Genomic DNA, 22,061 nt, shown 5'->3' on the forward strand with positions numbered 1-22,061 from the left:
TTTTTTTTTTTTTTTTTTTTTTTTGTGGTGCCAGGAATTGAACCTGGGTCCTTGTGCATTCCTGGCAGACACTCTACCACTGTACCACACCATAGAAGAATAAAAATTCTTAGTTTGTAATCAGCCAACAATTTTCCAGTAGGTCAATAGGAGTGAATCTTCATTGTTTAGTAAATTAATATGTTTATGATATGTATCTCAAATGAAGATGCAATTGAAAGCTGGAGGGTTTTGTAAAGACTTGTGGAGAAGAGAAGATAATGCTAAGTAAAGTTGCCAATCCCCAAAATCCAAATGCTGATATAAGGAGGCTGATTCATAGTGGGGTAAGGAGGGGGAGCATGGGAGGAATAGACAAACTCTAGATAGGGAAGAGGAGTGGGAAAGGAAGGGAGGGGGCATGGGGTTAGAAATGATGGTGGAATGTGATGGACATTATTATTCAAAGTACATGTATGAAGACACGATTCGGTATGAATATACTTTATATAAAACCAGAGATATGAAAAATTGTGCTCTATAAGTGTAATAAGAATTGTAATGCATTCTGCTGTCATATATAAATTTAAAAAATTAATAAACAAAAAGACTTGTGGAGAAGATGCTTGGGCTTGGTATTGAAAGCTGGATAGTTTTAGATTAGGACTGACATTCTAGGTAGGAGGAACAATTCATAAAGGGGAGAAATAACATCTTTTGGAAGCACAGTGAATTGTTCTCTCTCACTAGGATAGAGAATTTTTAAAAGCAAATAAAAGAGTAGGGCATTCAGTGATTGCAACCTTATATTTACCTACTGGAAAATTGTTGACTGATGATAGATACCGAAGAAATTTTTATTCTTACACTTTGTCTTTCAAACTAAATGGATCTCCTTGAGGGCAAGACCTAAGTACTATATCTCCAGCTCCACATTGCCTGTTGTTTTGTACATATTTGCACTGCCATTGTATTTGCATATTAGAACAAATATTGTAAAGCACATTATAAGTTATAAAGGATGTCTATGTAATTTTAATTTAATTTAAATACCTGGTACACAATATCATTATTCCTATTTTAAAAATATGGAACTAGGAATTATTTTTACAAACTATAAGTGGACAAAGCATACATTTAAGCATTGATGATCAGGAGAAAAACAAAAGTTAAGGCAGGGTGGATAATGGCTACAAGAAGAGTGATAATTTATTTAATCTTCCATTTAATAGTTTCAAAGTTATATTAAAGATTCTTAAAATTTTCTTCTTACCTTTAAAAAGATGTTTTATTTAGCAACCCATATTTTCTGTGGAGGTGAATATTTGTCTAAATTTGAGTGTTGCTTTCTAAGTTTTAAGAAATCTGTTAAAAATCATCATGTTAATCCAATTTTTCTTAAATTCTGTCTGTTCATATGAAATGTGCTTTTCTAAACTACATATGCATAGAGCTGCTCAATCTAAGTTGGAAATGGCTACTTTTTGATGGTGAAATGACAGAATTTTAGGTTTCTTCCTTGCACTTTGATATACTTTCTAAACTCAACATGCATTTTTTTCTAAAAAAAAATAAAGACATGATTTTTTTTTAAGTTGGACACAATACCTGTAATTTTATTTATTTATTTTTATGTGGTGCTGAGGATCAAACCCTGGGCCCCACATGTGCTAGGAAAGCATTAGACTGCTGAGCCACAACTCCAGCCCCAGACATGATTCTTTAAGTTGAAAAATTTCATGCAGCTGCTGTTCTGAGGAATAATGTATTTTGGGAACCACTGATGCAGGTCTTTATTTCCCAACCTTTTGGATGAATGATCTCTTTCACAACATTGCATGGTCTTGCCAACTCAGGAATTTAGAAGATTATTTTCCAATGTTTCTATGGCATATTAATAAGGAAATTTTAGCAAAAATGTTTTCAGAATTATTATATTTTATTCTCAGATGACAACATAAGAGACAATGCTGTTAATTGTTAGTTTAGCTCCACAAATGTGTTGTAAATGTGGCTTTTACTCCCAGTTCAAATCAAGTTGGGTATAATTGTCATTGTAGTTTATTTTATTATTTCTTGAGGTCTAAGAAATATTGGTGCATTTTTAAGGAATTATGAAGAGACAAACGAATGGGTCTAAGGAATATCATTTAAAATAAATTTACATACTTACATTTGTACTCCTCACTAACATATATTTTAACTTTTTTGTTATCTTTCATCAACCATTGACTGATTATCCGTATAAATTAGGTATTAAGAAACCCAAAATGGATGATCTAAAACTAAGTAATGATTAATACCTTGCTTGCAGTGATGACCAGCTGTTCTCTGTTGAGCTTTAAACAGACAGTAACTGCACTTGGAGCACTTTAGGCTGATTTCTAATAATCATCGTCATTCTTACTCTGCTTACACTCTCAGACTCTCCAAATGTTCCATTTGAAATGAATATATTTTTTAAAAACTTATTTACATTTTTTTAAAAAGGTACTGAAATAGATACAATTAGCAAATTTAACATCATCTTTAAGAAGAACTTTGTAAACCTTGAGGATTACTATTTGTGAAATGACGAAATAGGGGAGCTAAGGAAGGCATAAACTTCCATATAATTCTTAAGGAAAAGAGAATATGGAAAGGAGAGAAGAAAGGTAAGGGCTTGTTAGAATGGAAGAAAACAGCTGTGAAGTAAGAAGAACTAAAGATACATAATAATTACTGAGTCTACATTAAATCTGTCAGGGAGAACAAATAAAATAAGACCTCAGAAAAGATGGCCAGAATTGCCAGAGTTTTTGGAGGACAGGTTTCATCATACAGAAGATGCAAAGCCACATTCTGTGACATTCAGAAGACATGTTTGTCTTTCACATTGGAATTGTGCCTTATGCTTCAAGTGTGTGCGAAGGCTTAGCACAGGGTTTTGCCTAGAAGAGGCACCAGACTCTGATCTTGATAGTACATGACTGATATTGATTACAGATTAAAATGGTCTTGAAATAATCAGTTTAGGCCTTAATGAATAAAGACCTAAGATAAAGGCACTCTGAGGGGTGATCCACAGGACTTATGATTTGAAAATTGTATTAAATTAAGGCAATATAGGTGTTTTCAACAGATGAATGGATTTTAAAAAGTAATGTGTATACACAATGGAATATTAGCCATAAAGAAGAATAAAATTATGGCATTTGCCGGTAAATGAATGGAACTGGAGAATATCATGCTAAGTGAAATAAGCCAGTCCCCAAAAATCAAAGGCCAAATGTTCTCTCTGATATGTAGATGTAATTCACAACAAGGGTTGGTTGGGAAGGGAAGAATAGAAGTCCATTGGATTAGACAAAGGGGACTGAAGGGAAGGGAGGGAGAGAGGAATAGGAAGGACATTAAAATGAATCTGACATAATTTCCTATGTTCATATATGATATACACAACCAAGGTAACTGCATCATGTACAATCGCAAGAATAGGATCCTAATTAGAATAAGTTATACTTCATGTATGCATAATATGCCAAAATACATTCTCCTGTCATGTATATTTAAAAAGAATAAATAAAAAACAGAATGACCTTCCAGACTAAAAAAAAAAAAAAGATGAAAAAAGACGAAAAACAAAGATGCATGGCAAATAGGTCATCTGGATCTGCCTCTAGAGTCTAGAGTCTAAGATTGTACTTCCCACCTCTCCCATATTCTAGCCTTTCCTATTATAGCCACTGTGAGTCAAGACCAGTGAAAAATACTAATTTAAATATTATTTTTTCTATCTTAAATTGATGACAACTTAAAACTTTAAAGAATTTCTTATATAAAAATGTACTAATGCTAGTATTTTTAATATGATGAAGAAAAAGCAGTATAATTCAATGCATATTTATGAATTTTTAAAAAATCAATAAAAATGAGCAAAGTATATGGATACATAACTCATAGAAGAAGGTACTTAGCCAAACTCAATTTAATAAATATTCATTGAATAAAAAGCAGGTTGTGGTAGGAATTTGAAAGAAGAAATGGAAAGTAGCCAGATTATCAATAGCCTTGTATGTCATACTATAGAGCTTGGACTCAGTCCTGTAAGTGATGGAAATCTACTAAAGCATTGTCCACATTGAAGTAACATTATCTTATTAGCCCTGTAGTTGGTGTACTGAAAACAGACTTGAGCTGGCAGAGAAAGTTTATAGGCAGAGAGTCCACATGAGAAAACACTGGAACTGTGGTAGGGATCAAAAGAGAGAAATGGGCAGATTTGAGAATCATTAAAACTTAAAACATAAGATTTGTTGATGAACTAGATGTGGTAGGTGAGAAAGAGCACGAAATCTAGTAAAAAATCTGTTTATCAGACTGTCTCAATGATGTAATGTTTGATAGGAAATAGATAAATAATACGTGCATTTATTATAAGATTTCAAAATCATGCTTGAAGTCTACTTTAACAAATTCTAAATGCACTTGTCTTTTTAAATTGAAGCTACAAGGGGTTCTAAAGTTTTATATTAGTCAATTAGTTATATAGGAGACACCATCCATCCTCCATACTAAAATCAGAACTAAGATAAAATTCACATAATTTTTAAAAAATAGCTTGGAAGAGAAAATGTTTATTAATATATCTATAACAAAGAATAGACATTGAAAAAGTATTTCCCTTCAATGTGATTGAAAATAATGTTAGATTCAGTTCTGGCCATTAGATTCAGTTCTGGATAGAATTTAAAATAAGATATGTTTATTAATTTTACTTTAAGAACTTAGAAACCCCCTGGTGCAAGTCTCATCTAACATTTTCTCTTTTTTTATCAGTAAACATAATTTTTTATTTACAGATTCTGATAAAAATATAGTTTCAGTTATAAAGATATATTTTTAATTCTAGCACTCAGGTTTTAGACTTAGTCCTGTAAGTAATGGAAATGCTCTTTCAGGAAGGTATGCAAAATAGTTTGAAAAATCTGTTCAGTATCATGAAAATATATGCAGAAAGATAACTGATGTCTTCTACTTAGGGACTGTCGCTCACCTAGATAGTCAATTCATAGAAATTCTACTTGTGAACATTCAAATTTGACTCAATTTAGAATACTATCAAATAGATTCACACCAAATAAAAGAAAACAGAAGATACCAATTTGTGGCACGTCTGTTAATGATGACACTATATTTCAAGATTAATATACCATTTCATTTAATTTTAGTTTTTTATGCAACACTTAAAACACTGGCTCACAGTAAATTATTGAATCTTGGTAACAAGGAAATGAATAAGATTATTAGCATTGCAACAAAACCCTGAAATAAAATATCACTTGGTAAATAGCAAGCCAGTTACATGCCAAATGAGGGAAGAAATCAGAAACACAAATGTTCCATCACAGCCTTACTTTTGAAAATGAGTAAAAGGAGTCAGTATATTACCATATAAAATGTTACCTTATACTTACCAGACCTTTATTTTCTTAAGAGCAAATGATAAAATAAGATCCAGATTTTTATAGGGTGGGAGTAGGAGCTGGTGTTCTCTTTCTGTTGTATGTAAGGATATGTCTGTCTTAATACTTTAATGTTGGATTGTTTCTTTTGCATTAAAAGTTAGGAAGACGCATATAAAGGAAAAAAAATTACATCAAAGGGAATCTGAAACAGATAAATGTCTTTTAGGACCTGAGTTAACGTAGTATGTGCTTGAAAATACCAATCTTAAGTAGATGTGGGGTCTTTTACATAGACCCAAAGGCTCATGTTTTTCTTACAAAAGCAACTAGGCAGAAAGCTTTTGAGATTAGGACTAAGAGTCAAAAACTCAAATCATGGACAACTTTACTCACCCAAGTGATAAAAATAAAATAAACTGTTCTGTAACATAAATTATAAGTTTTATACAAAACATTCTATACCATAAAACACTATATTTTTAATAATTTTAATTTCCAACAAAGATACTAGTAGGAAGATAATTCAACAGTATCAAATCCTTTGAACCTAAGAAATGGAATCTAATTTCTACCCATGGTGAAAGATGACCTCCTTAGCTTATTAAGGGTCACCAATTATTTTTCTCTTACTAAATCACTAAGTACAACTCTGATATGCTATGGTATTTTCTGAATTCTTAGGATTACTCAGCTTCTTTTTCATCAAATGAAGGGATTGAATGAAAATCAAGTTTTTCTTTGATTTGAATAAATCACTAGTTCTTGCATCTTGAAAGCTAACAGACCTGTGCTGCCATTTGCCTGCCTGGAAGCTTTGCACTGAGTATGATTTAAGGAGAAGATGTTTAACATTGTGGCTGATTTGGATTGCAGGAAATAAGATAGTCAGCTGGTGAATGCCAACTCAGGCCACACATTTTTAAGACTTAACTGCTGAACCTTCATGGTGCATATAGCTGTTTTGGAAGCTGCCAAAGAAGAGTTACAGCCTATGTGCAGTAGCCTGGATTTGGTCTAAAATGACCTGAGCTTTCCAAGTCCTACCCCCCTTCTTTTTGGATCACACCAAAACAATTTTCTTCACTGTTGAAGTATCTGGTTAGTTCTACATATTCTTATGATTAACTAATGGAGAAAAATTGATTTAAGAGGACTAAAGCTATGACCCAATCTAAAGTTTGTACCAAAGACAAAGTTTAGTGACACTAATGCTCAGGTCTGTGTATTGTGTGGATTTATGATGAGCAAAATAACAGTATCTAATTATGCTCAGAAAGTAGATATATTGTAATATACTCAACCCCATCAATCTCATCTTTTGAGTAGAAGTTGAATTCTTCCCTCAGTTGTATTTCTGCTTCATTTTTAAAACTTACATGATTCTACTAGCTTGTACATTCTAACTTCACTTTAAATGCTAAGCAATAATTTTTGTAGAGTGTGATCTAATGTATTCTTTCACTTCTTAGATAATTAGAGCTGTTTGTGCACAATTCTATCAATTGAGCTTTAAAATTATTTTATAATTCCATCTGACTGTTTTATTCATGCCAAAATATATAAGAGACATATCTATTAGAGAGCTGGATTAAGAACAAAACATTTTTTCTAACATGAAATTTCAGGGTAGACATGCAAATTATTGTCCTGCTTTGATTTTTTGAATCTAGAGACATTTTTATTTAGTGTAATACTTTATTTATTATAATATTCCATATCTGGGAAAATCATCCAAATTTCTCTACAGAAAAATAAAACTTCTCTAAATCCAAGTTGATAGAGTTTTCATATACATATTGAAATGTTTGCTGCTTTTAGGGATGAAGATATAACTCATTGGTAGAGCACTTGCCTAACACGTATGAGGTCTTGGGTTAAATCTCTCCAGTATGGCAATAAGTAAATAAATAAATAATGCTTTTGGTGACATAGACCATATCATATTTCTCAGGTGGCAAATGTATCCTCACTTTCCTGTTTCTGATGTTAGTCCCCTCCCACCTACTTATCTCTCCTAATCTCTAACCTTGCCTTGATTACAAGAATCAACCATCTGTTGATGAACTTGGTTCCTTCAGTGAAATAAGTATCATCAGAAAATCACATATACTTTTGGACGATGAGTATTTACAGAGAAGCATTTGTTATCATGATTAAACCAATAACTCTGATTTCAAATAAATAAGCCTTTTATGATAACTGTATGCAGTATCCTAGTTTATGAAATTGCATGATAATGTTTTTAATCCAAAAATCAGCCTTTCAACAACATTGAGCATCAGAATAAAGTATAGATTTTTTTTAAAAAAAGAAAAACACTATATCCTCAGAGATCCATGAAAGTCCTTTTTCCACTCTAGATATAACAACCTTGGTTTATTTGAATTGACCTACCATGTGTTGCTTTAGATATTAAGTGTCCCACAAAAACGCATTGTGAAACAATGCAAGAACAACATTCAGAGGTGAAATGATTGGGTTATGAGAGTCTTAACCCAATTAGTAAATTAATCCCCTGATGAGGATAAACTAAGTGATGACTGTAGATAGGTAGGGTGTGGCTGAAGGAGATAGGCCTTGGGAGCGTACCTTTGGGGTATATATTGGGTGACCCGAGCTCAGTCTCTGTTTTCTTTCTGATCATCATATGAGCCACTTCCTTCCACCACACTCTTCTGCCATGATGTCCTGCCTCACCTTGAGCCTGAGGAATGGAGTCAGCTGTGTATGGACTGAGACCATTGAAACTGTGAGCCCCCAAATAAACTTTTTCTCTTCTAAAATTTTTCTTGTCAGGTCTTTTAGTCACAGCAGTGAAAAAGTTTACTAAAACCCTGTGTCTTTTTCCAGAAACTCAAAACTGTATCTCTGGACCCACCTAAAGCCAGACTAGCCTGATAGGCCTGATTTAGCCACATGTGTTAATCAAATCAGTTTAGCCTTTTGCCATAGGGAAGAAGCCCATATGCTATAGTACAGAACTATAGATCTTACATCCAAGATGCATAGCACTAGAACAAAGATGAGACAGGAGGCATATCACAACATGGGAAGCAAGAAAGTTGAGTTGATCACTAAAAGAAGATGTATATCTGTATATGACTCTGAAGATTGGATATCCACAACTGCCTTTTGAACTGATTTAAAAAAAAAACTGTATAAAATAAAACATCTCTATTATTTTTAAATGTATTGGTGAGTTGGGGGGGGGGACCCTCATGTCTAAAAATAAAGTAAACCAGAAGCCATAAAAGATAAGTATCACATCTAATTTTTGTTCTGAGGATTTCAGCTAAATCCTGAATGCTAGTTTTCTATATTGGTAGCTTCTTGGGACATGGAGGATACTAATTAAAATGTAGGGTCCACCTTTGGTAGAGAACCTAATGGGATACCCCTATACAAAGATAAGATGTGTAAATCTGAGAAGAAGAAAAATATGCCAAGGAAACTTGGCTGTATTAACACTAGTATGAGGTAAGTGGGTGGAGGGGGTAAGAACTTACTTGAAAATAAGTATAGGTTAGTCCTCAAAGAGTCTGAAAAGAACCTCAAGTGAATTTAACCTTGAATGTTCTTGGCTAGTAAGACCACTCAGGTGCCTGGTAAAAACAAATAAAAATAATTTGAAGGAATTCACTTCAAATGAGGCCTCAACCACATTCTACATATAGAGAGTTGTAAGGAAGATAAACACTATAATCAAAAAAATCATAAACCACCCAAGGAGACATCATAAGAATCAACCAAAACTCTAGGCCCCAAAAGTAGACCCCTAAAACCATATAAACATCAGAGTTATCAAACAGAATATACAATGACATTTAATATGTTTGAAGAAATAAAACCTTGAATATATAGGTAACAAGTGCATTTTTAAAGTAAACAGAAATCAGTAAAGTAATAAAATTTAAAACTCAATGGTAAGATCAACCAGTAGACTTGGACATAGCAGAAGATAAAACTTGTGAAGTCATTTATTAAGAAATTATTCAAAAGTACAGTCCAGAGAGATGAAAGAAGACTGATAGAAAAGCTAATAGTTGTGGAGAATGCAGGGTTGAGGAGAGTCTAAAGTATTTTTAATTAGAGTTCTGGAAGGAAATTCTAGAATCAATGGGAAAGATAGTATTAAAAAAAAAAAAGTTCTCCAGGATTTTTTTAATACAATCCTTAGATCAAGAAAGCTGAATAAATTTAAAGTTATATTAAGAACTTACCTTCATCAAAATCATCATAAAGAAAGTAGAAAGGGGGGCTGGGGATGTGGCTCAAGCAGTAGCGCGCTCGCCTGGCGTGCTTGCGGCCCGGGTTCGATCCTCAGCACCACATACAAACAAAGATGTTGTGTCTACCGAAAACTAAAAAATAAATATTAAAATTCTCTCTCTCTCTCTCTCTCTCTCTCTCTTTAAAAAAAAAAAAGAAAGAAAGTAGAAAGGTAAACCATTGGAAGATCCTTGCAATACATACACACACATATACACACATACATGGGATTAATAGTTCTAGTAACCAGAATATATTAATATAGATATTATTCTATATGCTTACACATAAATATATAACTATATATAATAATAGAAGATTGAATATAGTATATATAATTGTGTGTGTACATACATACACATTTTTTTCTTTTTCTTATGAATGAATAGGAAAAACTACCCAGTGAAGAAATGGGCAAACTTAACTACTATTTCTATTGCTGCTGTTGCAACCGTTTGTGTTCTTATCAGGAATTTCCTTAAAGATTTCTAGTAACTTCTCATAATAGAGAGGTCCAGGAGTGTGTGTGAGGGGTGGTGGTGATGAATATTCTGTTTCAAAATCTTTCATGCGAATTCCCATCACTATTTTTCTTGCCCTATTTGAAGGGTCTGGGATGCCTTTCTCTTCTCTAAATATTCTGCCTCAGGGAAAGTGTAAGTTATCCATGTATTCAAGTTTTTATTTCTTCAATCATATTAAATATCATTGTATATTTCAGCTTTCTTGATCTCATTGGTGTTAGAAATACTTTATATCAAAGCATATAACTATAGGACTTTATTACTGAATATTTTATTCTTCTCACTTCAATGCATTCACAGCCATTTAAAATGTCATCTGAAGTAATTGCTTTACATCTTTTGTTCTTTTTTTCTGAATAGTTTTTTAATCATGTTTATCACCATGGCTTAAATCAACACCGTGAATTATAGATGCTTAAATGACAATATGATATTAATTTGCCTAGGTGTTAAGTGACTACATAAGGATAAAAAGAAAATCTCTTAGTTGTCAATAAAATTTCAAAGAACATGCAGATTTGATTCTTAAATGGTCAATGGCTGGCTTATCCTGATATTTTCCTATTCATTCCTTCATCCCTCCTCAGGATATTTTCTCCAAGAAGTCTTTTAGAACTTCTGTCTGATGTTGGTTTTTGAAATAATGTATTAAATTACATTATTGATTCACGGGTACCAGGAGAAGGAAAAAAAAAAACAGTAAAAATAAATAAATAAATAAACAAAAACCTTTAACAGCATAGTTGGAGTCCCAAATTAACAACTTCCATCGAAGCAGCTCTTAACATTAGTTGTGCCTATATACAGAGAATTTTGATGGATTGTTTGGCAAATTTATTTCCTTGAAGTACACAGAGGCATTTAAAGATGTCAGGTTAAAGATATTTTTTATTACTTTAGGCTTTGGGGAAATATGACCAGCATCATACATGGAGTAAAACTAAATCTCTTTCCTAGTAGAGCTCATTTTTGTTTAAATTTCAGATATGGTTGGAGAAATATGTGCAGATAAATTTTTAATTGATCACATATTGGCATACATTTTAAAATTTGATATAATTCCCTTAAGTGAAATATTGCAGACTCAGGTGTCCTCTTTTGGTACTGGACTGTGCTAGTTTGAGTAAGATATGGAGGGAGGCAGGTAAAGTAAAATTGGTCTCGTTACTCATGTCAATGTAGCTTTTCTTGGCTTTGTGCTTATTTTGGGTACTACAGTTTCTTAACTAGATCCTAGATTTCTCACAAAGGTAGTTGGTCCCAGTATCATTGTTAAACTGGTGTTCTGCAGAGAGTGTATGTAAGCACTTCCGCTTTCTGTTTTGCCACCTTGATGATGTCACAAACACCCATTGAACATCTTCATGAAATGTACTGCTGACACCATACAGTTGCCCTAAACAAAGTAAGTGATCTGCTTTTCCCTTATACCTATGCTTCCTCTTGGATAATTGGCTTTCTATCCTTTTAATCACCAAAGTGTAAATCTTGGACTTTCTCTCTTTCATGATCATTAAGTTTTGAAGTTCTCCCTCTGAAATGCCTGTGCCATTTTTCTTCTCCCTTCGCTTTTTATTCTTTTCTTTTTTTTTAATTCAGAGCTTTACTGAGGCATTGCATTCTGTTCCCAATTAGTCTTTCAATCTCTTTAGACTGCCAGCGAACCTTTTGATAAATTTCATTATTTCATATTGATTATGGAGTTAATTCCTACTTTTATTAATAGAGCCATTAAGATTCCATAGAACCTCAGTGTTGTTATTATTGGTGGTCAAGTTGGAGGGCTTTAGATTGTCACGAAAATAGATGCAAATACTGTTTTCACCACTTTCATTTGACTTTATCAGGCGGGATTCTTAATTTACTAAGAACTTCCATATCCACAAAATGTTATAATGATAAGAACAATAGTAATTTCATCTCTTAGAATTTTGTGAGGATTAAAAGAGTACTATATCTATTTAAAGTACTCATCACTTGCTAGTTAAAGTACTCATCACTGGCAAACATTGAAAGCTGCCTTCTTTGTTGCTTAAGAATTTTTAGCAGATATGATAAATTTAAAAAATTGGAATATGGTAAATTCTACCTTATTTTTAATAGAAACTATAAACAAACTCAAACATATTTGGCCTTCTTTTATTTCAGAAAAGCAGAGAAAAAGCAAGAATAGATATTAAGAGGGATTTTTCTTTTTAACATCAACATCTAAAATAAGGTCAATGCTAAGTTCAAATATCAAGTCACTTTAAAGTGATTTAAGGACTGGCCCATCCTTAGTCTGAAATGCTGCCCAGTAGAAACTGACTTTTTTTAGAATATATTTTTTAGTTGTCAATGTACCTTCATTTTATTTATATGTGGTGCTAAGAATCGAACCCAGTGCCTCACACATGCTAGGCAAGCGCTCTACCATTGAGTTACAACCCCAGCCCTGGAAACTGATTTTTGTAATGATGATCCTGAAATACTTTTTAAAAAACCTCTTTTTAAATAATTAAGGAATAATAATACATCAACAAATTTTTCTATGGTGTGCCAACAACCAGAAATCTTAGCATTGTCAGAATATTAGACTTGAGTTACATTTGGGGGATGAAAATAAAACTTGTATAGGCAGAGTAGAGAAAGAACACAACAAGATTTGAGAGTAGCAAGGAAAAATAATGCAGGAAAAAAAGGCCGAATGCAAATTCAGAGTACTTCCAATGTTGCCTACATTTAACTTGACTTCTTCAAGTAGAATAAAGTAACCTGTCATCATATCCTATTTCCAACCATTACAGACAAATAGACTTTTATTATAAAAATTTATTTTAGATTTTTAAGAGTTGGAATAGACCTTTAAAAATCTGTCTTAAGAATGTGGGCACAGTGAAGGTTTGTAATTCATAGAAAATTCTTGAATCACTCCATTGCCCATCTGGAATTCAAAATGCTTTTTCTACCTTTAAGCTGCTCTGAACAGGTGAAGTGAGGGGAATGGGGGAATGGGGGTAGGAGGAGGGAAACTCTACAGTACTGGATATCCTCTGACTGTCTCCTTTTCACATATTAAGCAGACCCCATTCTGCTTAGCTTCCAAGAGTGCAGGGCTGTCAGATAGCAAGAAAAAAACAAAGTGCATGAAGTTTCTTTTACAGTGCACATGTGGTGGAGCGGTGTTTCCTTTCTTGGCTGTTTGAAGGCACCTTCATCACTGTGTAAAGGAATTTTTCTTGATACTGTGGGGATTTATTGGCATGAGTTACAATGTGTCACAGAGGCACTACTTCTCTCTGGAGAATTATGTCCAATAGGTGATAAAACAAATGCACAGTAGTCTTCTGAGAGATGAAGTACAGAATATGAAAAGAAAGGAGTGTGATGACTAAAAAGGAAGAGAGAAGTAGGGAGCAGGAAAGTAAGTTTGCTCTTTGATCTCATCCTTGCTCTTCTTATGGAACTCTTGCTATTAAAACAGAAAGAAAGAAAGAAAGCAGCTCATTGTTCACAGACATTTTGGCTAAGAGATGAGAACGGATCTTTTAGCAGACGGGCCAGACAGTGTAGAAGGAAAATGAGGTTTAAAGAACTGCATGATCTAAGAGTATTCTTGGAAGGTTGTTCAGGGGATGCCCTTACAAATCTAGTTGGGAGGTCTTTAAAAATAGGACTGATAAATTTTCATCTTTTTAAACATTTTTTTTAAATGTGAATCTGCCTACATATGGATGCAGAGGGCTGGATTCAATGACTTCTATTCTAACCTAGCAAATTTATGCTTAAATTCAAGTCATTTAACACAAAGGAACTGGCCTTTAGGTACATATGAATATTTAACCAAAGACACATTAGGAAAACCTATTGTAGGAAAGTAAAATTTCCCAATTAGTAATATAATTTGAAAAAAAAATGAAGGAACTGGAGATGTGGCTCAATGGTAGAGTGCTTGCCTAGCATGCATGTGGTCCTGGGTTTAAAAAAAAAAAAGAGAGAGAAGTCCTGGGACAGATGTTTCAGAAAGAATTATAGAAGCCTTTGTTAATTGAGAAAAAAAATATATATATATTTTATAAAAAAAAATATATATATATATATATATATATTATATATATATATATGAATCTTGCTTCCTGCAGCACCAGAGAAGTGGGGAACCTTGAGATATTCTATACTTAAACCAACATAAAAAGAAAAAGTCAAGGAGAGCAATCTCCCTTATTACATCCCTAAATGAATGGGCAACTAATTTTCAGGAAATTGATGTATTCTGTCAATACAGAGGTTGTACTTGAAAAAGCATTGCATACTACTGCAATGTTTATGGAATCTTTACATACTCTGATTACCTTTTACACATGTCCGTGATCAAAGAGCAGAACTTGCAAAACAAATAGAGAATTACTATCCAAAGCCTTGTTACTTCCCATATAGGTCTCTTGGGCTTCATTTATGAAACATATACCTACTATGTACCAGGTATGATTCAAATCACTGACAATATGATGAGGATATTATGGACAAGGTCCTCATCATTAAATATTTTTTGCCTGGACTCCCAAATTCTGTAGACAATATTATATCCAGTAATAATTTAATATAGTAAGAAAAATGATTCTTTTGTATAAAGCTAGATTATTGCCAGAATTTTTTAATACTTACAATACAGATTTTGGAATTGGAAAAGACTTGTAAACAATTCTTTTTTGAGTCAAGTATCCATTTAAAAAATCACTAGTTGTTCTAGATAAATAAGATTTTCCAATTTATTTATAATGTTGTAGGATAGACTAAATTTTTTTTTTTTTTAGATCTGCAACAGCAACACTGGTAAAAGAGGCATGCAATAAGAAACCCATTTCAATTTTTTCTTATTTCTAAAATGGTTTTCTGTCAAAAATCTGGAAAACCAACACCCTGAATTTTGTAAATTATCATTAGGCAGCTCTGGCATAATTTATGTTAAGAGGTTTTGGCCTGTTTATGTGCCCTGGAATTTGCCAAAATTAGTAATGTGATATTGCATATTTAGCAAACCTATAGAGCAATAAATAATGACACATGCCTATTGGAGAGTGATGTTTGTTTAAATTCTTTTTTGTGGCATTCATGAAATGCAGGGGACTTCCAACTCAAATTCTGCAATATTAGGCAGCAAGTTGTACTCTGAACCAAACCAGATGCTGATCGGCTCTATTCCTATTATCAACTCAATACAGCGATGGTTACCAGACCTTACTTGAAAAATTAACATTTGGAACAGATTAACAGCAGTTAGGCTGAAACGAGAAACCTTCATTTTACTAAAAGGTTCAGAACATATCATACTGTAAAATCAGAAAGACTAGTAAGAGAAATTATGAGGGAAAGAGTTCATTGTCTACATTGGTCTCTCTCTACAGGATGTGTTATTTCCCTTTTGTGAGTTCCTCTTTCAATGGAATGTTAATGTGGGGTATTGGGAGGATTAGGATCTATTAGCCCATCAGTCTCCCGAGGTGCTCCTGGCCCATTCCACAATATGTTGAATTTATCTCTCTGTAGCTATGATCAGTCTAGGCCTTGGGCAAACAAGGGGGATTGTTCACACTTTCAGGGAATTTCCTTTGCAAGAAATTTATATGTGAGTGTGTGTCTGTGGTGCACATACAAACACACACAAATACACACATATGGTACAAGTTTGGAGTTTCACCCAGTCGCTGAAAATTATGAAACATTTGAGCTGCCTAGATTTGACCTGTGAATCTGAATGTATTTGGTCAAATGCTTTGCCTGCCTGTCTATTCTACGTGCTGTCTACTTTTAATAATCTTATTTATTTATATACATTTTGATGACCATGTATTAATTGTACACATTAAAAGGTTTCAGTTTGCTGTTTCAACACCTGCATACAATATGCACTGATCAAGTTAGCATCTCCCTCACTTTATTTTTTGTTTGTTTGTTTGAAATCTTCAAGTATCTCTCTTCTAGGTCTTCACCAAAATAGATAATAGACTATTCTTAACTACGCTGTGCTATGGAATACCAGAACTTAGTCCTTCTGTCTACCTGTAAAACAATTCACATTTGCTAAGATATGGAATCAATTTATGTGCTCATGTATGAAGGGACATGCATGGTGGAATATTATTCAGCCATAAAAAGAATGAAATCCTGTCATTTGCAGCAAAATGGATGGAACTAGAGGATATTGTGTTAAGTAAGATAAGCCAGAAATAGACAAATATCACATGTTTCTTGTACATGGAAAATAAAAAATAGTTGAGTTGAATGCAGAATAGTGTAAACTAGATGTTCGAGTTGTAAATAAAGGCGAGTTGCATAATGGGTAACAATTATTTCTTTCTGGCATCTATTGGTCAAATTCATTCCCAGGGTTTTATAGCACCAGGATAAATCAATCTTGTGCAAAAATAAAATCAAGTTAAGATAAACACTAAGGCCAGCAAGACTTAAAGATACAGCTATCAAAATGAAATGTTGAAATAAACACAAACTAAGTTCAACTTCTGTTTTACAACATAGAAAACTGAATTACTGATAAAGGATTTTTTTCAAAGACACATGCTTGTTGTGGATGGTAGAGGTGAATGTAGGTGTTGTTAACCTATCAACATTCTTTTTTTTGTTTTTTAACATTCTTTAGTTGTCAATGGACCTTTATTTCAATTATTTATATGTGGTACTGAGAATCGAACCCAGTACCTCACACATGCTAGTCAAGAGCTCTACCACTGAGCCAAACCCCAGCCCCCTATCAACATTCCTTTATGACTGTGATTCAGAGATAGATACAGAAAGGAATCTATTGAGGTACAAATGGTGGCAGTCCTGCCCTCATTATCCATACAGCCTGCCAAAGAAACCTTTCAAAGAAGGGTCAATTGTTTTTTGTGCACTTTCGTGTGTTCTCTAAGACCTTGATGCAAGCATGATTGAGAAAACTTTTTCATGTTTCTTGTGTGGTAGGAAATATAAACTCATTTTTAGTTATGGATTTTTGGAGCCTTCTGTAATATACAGAGTTAGAATCAAACTAGTCTTTAATTCCAGGTGGATAAGAATACCTCACTGTGTCTACTTGAACTGAGTTTAGGGGTGCAGTAGTCAGGAATGCAGATGATAGAGTCAAAAAGAAACCTGAAGGAATGGGATAGGGTGGAAGAGCATGAGAAGAAGACTACCACTAAATAGGGAAGAGAGGTGGGAGGGAAAAAGAGGGAGAAGGGGAGTTGCACGGAAGATGGAAGGAGAACCTCATTGTTATACAGAATTCATATATGATGTTGTGATGAAAAAAAGAAAAAAAAAGTGTGTCACATTAAATTGGATAGAGAGAAAGGATGGGAGAGGAGGGGAGGAGTAGGGGGGATAGGAAGGGCAGCAGAATAGAATAGACATTATGATTGATGTACGTACATTCCATGTATGTATTATATGTCAAAATACATTCTGCTGTCATGCATGATTAAAAAAAATAAAAATAAATTGTATAGTTAAAAAAAAAAAAACCTGAAGGAGAGTTACAAAAGAAGACGGGGGGTGGTGGAGGTGGGAACAAAGCACAAAGTAGGCAGAGAATGATCATTTTAAGTTGTGAGGAGATTGTTTCTTATTCTAAAAGTGGAAAAAGCTCTTTTAAGTATTTTAACTGGGAATGGCATGATAGGATTTATATTTTGAAATGGTCTGGAAGAAGAATTTTTGGAAGTCAAGAATAGATGAAGACCAGGAGTAGATTACTTCAATAGGCAAAATGAATGAACTTTAACTAGAATCATCCTCCTAAGTTTTATTCTACTCATATTTATATCTACCTATATCTATGGCTACATAACTTTAAGAAACTCCATTATATCATATACTCCTTTTAAATACTTTGATTTTTTTAGCTTCACAATTATTGTAAAAATTTCAAATCATATAATGTTTTTCTATATTAATTTTAATGGCTATGTACTATTCCCTAGTACATATTATATGTATTACATAAACTATGACATATTATAGTTTATTGAATTATCCTATATGTGTGGACATTTGAGTTTTGATATTCCAGTAGCTACTACTTTACTGTTTTTGCAAATATATCTTTGGCCACACCCATGACTATTTCATAGGATAACTTCCTAGAACTAGTATTTTTGGATCAAAGGATAATTGAAAATCTTAAATTTTGAATATGGCAGCAATTCAAATTTCTTTCCCAGAATAGCTGATATCCAAGGAATTGTAGGAATATTGTATGAAATATCTCCACACTGTATGACTGCTCTTCCCAGGCTTTTAGTTTGATTCTTTCTTATGGTATAAAGTGCCTTATAAGCAATCAATGCACCATTACTTCTTTGTTCTAGATATTAGAGTTAAAATTTGAAATTGGAAGGACTTGTGAAATTTGAATTGAGAATTCATCTTATAATCTAGATTCATCAGATTCCCTAATTTATTCATAATATGATAGAATAGATAATAATGCGTACATTGCATGCACCTATCTATCCATCTGTTCAAAAAATACATTCACTAGAAATGATGAAGTATAATCCTTGCCCTTAACTATTACAAATAATTTTAAATAGATTATTTTTAGCTATTTTGGGCTTATAGCATTAAGTATTTATAATTACAAAGAAGAAGAAAAAGAAAAGAAGGAAAAAAGAAAAAATTAGGGGCATAAATAGATATGTATGTGCTTTTGAAGGAAAGAAATTATCTCCTCTAAATATTTTACAGAGAGATATTATAATTGGTTAATGATTGGAACTTCTTACAAGGAAGATTTGTCATTTTGTACAAGCTTCAATTTTAAGTGTTTTTCATCTGCTTCTGAATCTTGAAGAAATCATGGTGAAGCTAAATGAAATTAGATGACAGACTTTTAAAAAAATCATTGAAAAATTAGATGAAGCCAGGTATGGTATCCCATGTCCATAATCCCAGGGATTTAGGGGACCAAGTTTGAGGGCAGTTTGGGGAATTTAGAAAACCCTGTTTTTAAAGAAAGGGTATGGTTGGGGGATTGGAGGTTTATTTCAATGGCAGAGTGCCATTGGGTTCAATATCCAGTGCTTATTTTTTTATTTGTTGGCAGAGCCAGCCAACAAAAAAACTAGCAAGACTTTAACCAACCATATTGTCAAATAGGAGGGTTATCTTGAGGCCATTCAGGTCTCCATTTAATAGATCCTCTCTAATATTCTACTTGCAGAACACCAACCCCACTGTGGTGTCTCATTAGGCAAGAACATTTTCTCTGTTAAATCTTCGTCAGCTAACACTTTTGTTATGTTTTGGATCTGGAATATTCCCAAAGTGTCAAGTGCATTAGGCTTGTCCCTAACGTAGCAATGTTCAGAGGTGGGGCTTTGGATTATGAGGGCTCTGATCTCGTAAATGGACTAATCCATTGTCAGATTCATAATCTGATGGTATTATTGGGAGGTGGGAACTAATTGAAGGCAGTGGATTCTTGGTGGTATTCCCTTAGGAAATATATCTTGTTCCCATCTCTTCCTTTCTCTCCCTTCGCTTCCCAGCTACCACCAGGTGAGAAGCTTTTTTTCTGTCATGATGTCCTTCCTCTGTGATGTCCTTCCACCATGATATACAGCCTCATCATAGGCCGAGAAATGGGGCCAGCCAACCATGGACTGAAACCTCTGAAACTTGGAGCCAAAATAAATGTTTTCTCTTTTAAGTCCCCCCTTTCCGGTATTTTGTCACAAGGACAAAAAACTATCACAATTTTAGAAGGAGAGTTTAAAGTCTTACTATTTTTAGGAGTAACTGAATTAGAGAGAACTTTGAAAAGGAAGAAACCTTTATGACTCAAAGTAGCTGTGTACAATAAAGTGGATTTTGGACAATGACCTATGGACTCATTTGGAAAGTTCTTCCTAAAGTGTATATTTGGAAAGGTCCTTCACAGCATCTCTCATGTGCTACCCAGTAAACTGATGCCAAATTGATTAAAATTGTCTCTCCTTTTTCTCCTGAATTAAAGAGTTATCTTTTGTTCTGCAATCTGGCTCCTGTCCTCTACTGTTTTCTTGAAATTTGTGATTACCCAAAGGGCAAACACAATGGGCACTTTTCAGCTGCCATCCAATTTGATGACTCCTTGGAAATGATTTCCTTTCTCAAAACTATCTTGCTTTGGTTTCAACATATCATTCTCTTAGTTCCCTTTTCATCTCTTCAAATATTTTCCCCAAACATTCTCATCAACCTTTTTTTTCCCTCCTTCCCACACAGTAATTTTGGTACTATGTAGTAAATATGTTGATAAATCAATGTATAAGCAAATCTCTTTTCTTTTGGTCCTAGAGTTTCTCCGTGTGTGCTTTCTTTTCACTCTTTAGTCTTTAGCTATTATCTCAATGCCTGTTATTCCCTAACAGTTCACCTCCTCTCTGGAGATTCAGAAAGCCTTCTGGACATTGTTATTTATATATTTTTTAAATATAAATGACACTACCACATCATCAACCTCAGTATACTGCATTTGCATATTTTCTTGCATTCTGTCCCAATTAGTGACAGCAACATTTATTCAACAACTCTCCTTTCCACATTGCTAGCTAATTAATATGTATCCTTGAACTCTCACATCTACATCCAATTGACCACCAGGTTCTTTTGTTGGTCCTTCAACAGCTTCTCTTAATACTCAGTGCTTCTCCTTCAAGCTAGACCTTCACCTCCCCTGTTTAATTACAAGTTTACTCATTATAGGCAAAATATCTAGTGTTCTCTTTCTATAGTAATGTTTCTGTCACACTGCTCCTAGAAAAATCACTAAATTCCTCTTCAATTAATATCATGGTGTCTTTTTGTGCTCACAAGACAAAACACATCCTTCCTTCAGTTCAAAATCCCAATGAATACCTACTATAAGACTGACAATGGATTTTTAAAAAAGGATTTTTTTTCTGTACTTAATGATCTAATTCCAATTTAATTCTTCGGGTTTATTTTCTCTTTCCCAGGACCTTTCCTCATTGCCTATACCTTCCACTGCTTAATTTGTTGAAAGATACTCTTTACTTTAGCTGTTTAGATATAATACATATTCTGCTAACAGATCATGTTCTACAATACTGATGGAAAGTTTTAAACTTCCTTTGGCAACACAAGAATGGACCTTGCGTGTAGAACACTTTCTTAACAAGAGATAAGGGGTCTTCACAGCCCATACTGGTCTTGTCACCTTGTACAAGAATCTTTCCTGTTCAGAATTCATTTATACTCCCTTTTTTTACTTAAGCATGTAAATGGTATGACTCCTGCTTAAGCTTGTGTATGGTCTGACTCCTTCTTGTTCAGAGAAAGTTCTCTATGGATCTCTTACCTTTCTGTATGTCTGTGACTCACTACCCTTGATCTGGATTATCTTTTCCAGGATGCTACTATGGTGAACAGCCTTGAAAAATGGAGGTAGTGTCTCTCTCTAGAGTGAAAAACATTATAAAATAGTTTGATTCCTTAAGCTCAGGATTGTTTTGTTTTGTTTTTAAATCTGCAATGAAAGTCACTCTGTACCAAGCGTTATCTGAGCCTTGTTACATTACTCTTGGGAATTCAGACTTAGGCAACAAGTGCGAGAAAGTTTTGATACTGCTGTTATAACTATGGTTGTGAGTAATATCTTTCTGTTCAATGAAGCATTCCTGTAACTATTGTAGGCTAACAAGTTAGCTTGCTAATAAGGTAAACTTCCAGATCTTTAGGGTTTTGCACTGTCTTTCAAAATCCAGCTTAATGTTTCCTTTTTTGATGAAGATATCACTGATTCTTATGGACAAACCTTATTCTTATGGATCTGTGATCTTGCAGAGATTTGCTTTTT

At 33.6% G+C, this 22,061-nt stretch overlaps 1 protein-coding gene across 1 annotated transcript in view; it reads left to right on the forward strand.

Moving 5' to 3' along the window:
* Emc2 (ER membrane protein complex subunit 2) overlaps positions 1–20,082 on the forward strand; it is a 67,500-nt gene extending 47,418 nt beyond the window's left edge. Inside the window, exon 11 of the mRNA XM_048802018.1 lies at positions 19,750–20,082. Within this exon, the coding sequence (XP_048657975.1) occupies positions 19,750–19,800 (51 nt within the window). The 3' untranslated portion in view covers positions 19,801–20,082. The remainder of the gene's footprint in view (positions 1–19,749) is intronic.
* The last annotated feature ends 1,979 nt before the right edge of the window (positions 20,083–22,061 follow it).

The sequence above is a fragment of the Marmota marmota genome, unplaced genomic scaffold (genome assembly GCF_001458135.2).
Source record: "Marmota marmota marmota unplaced genomic scaffold, marMar, whole genome shotgun sequence".
NCBI lineage: Eukaryota > Metazoa > Chordata > Mammalia > Rodentia > Sciuridae > Marmota > Marmota marmota.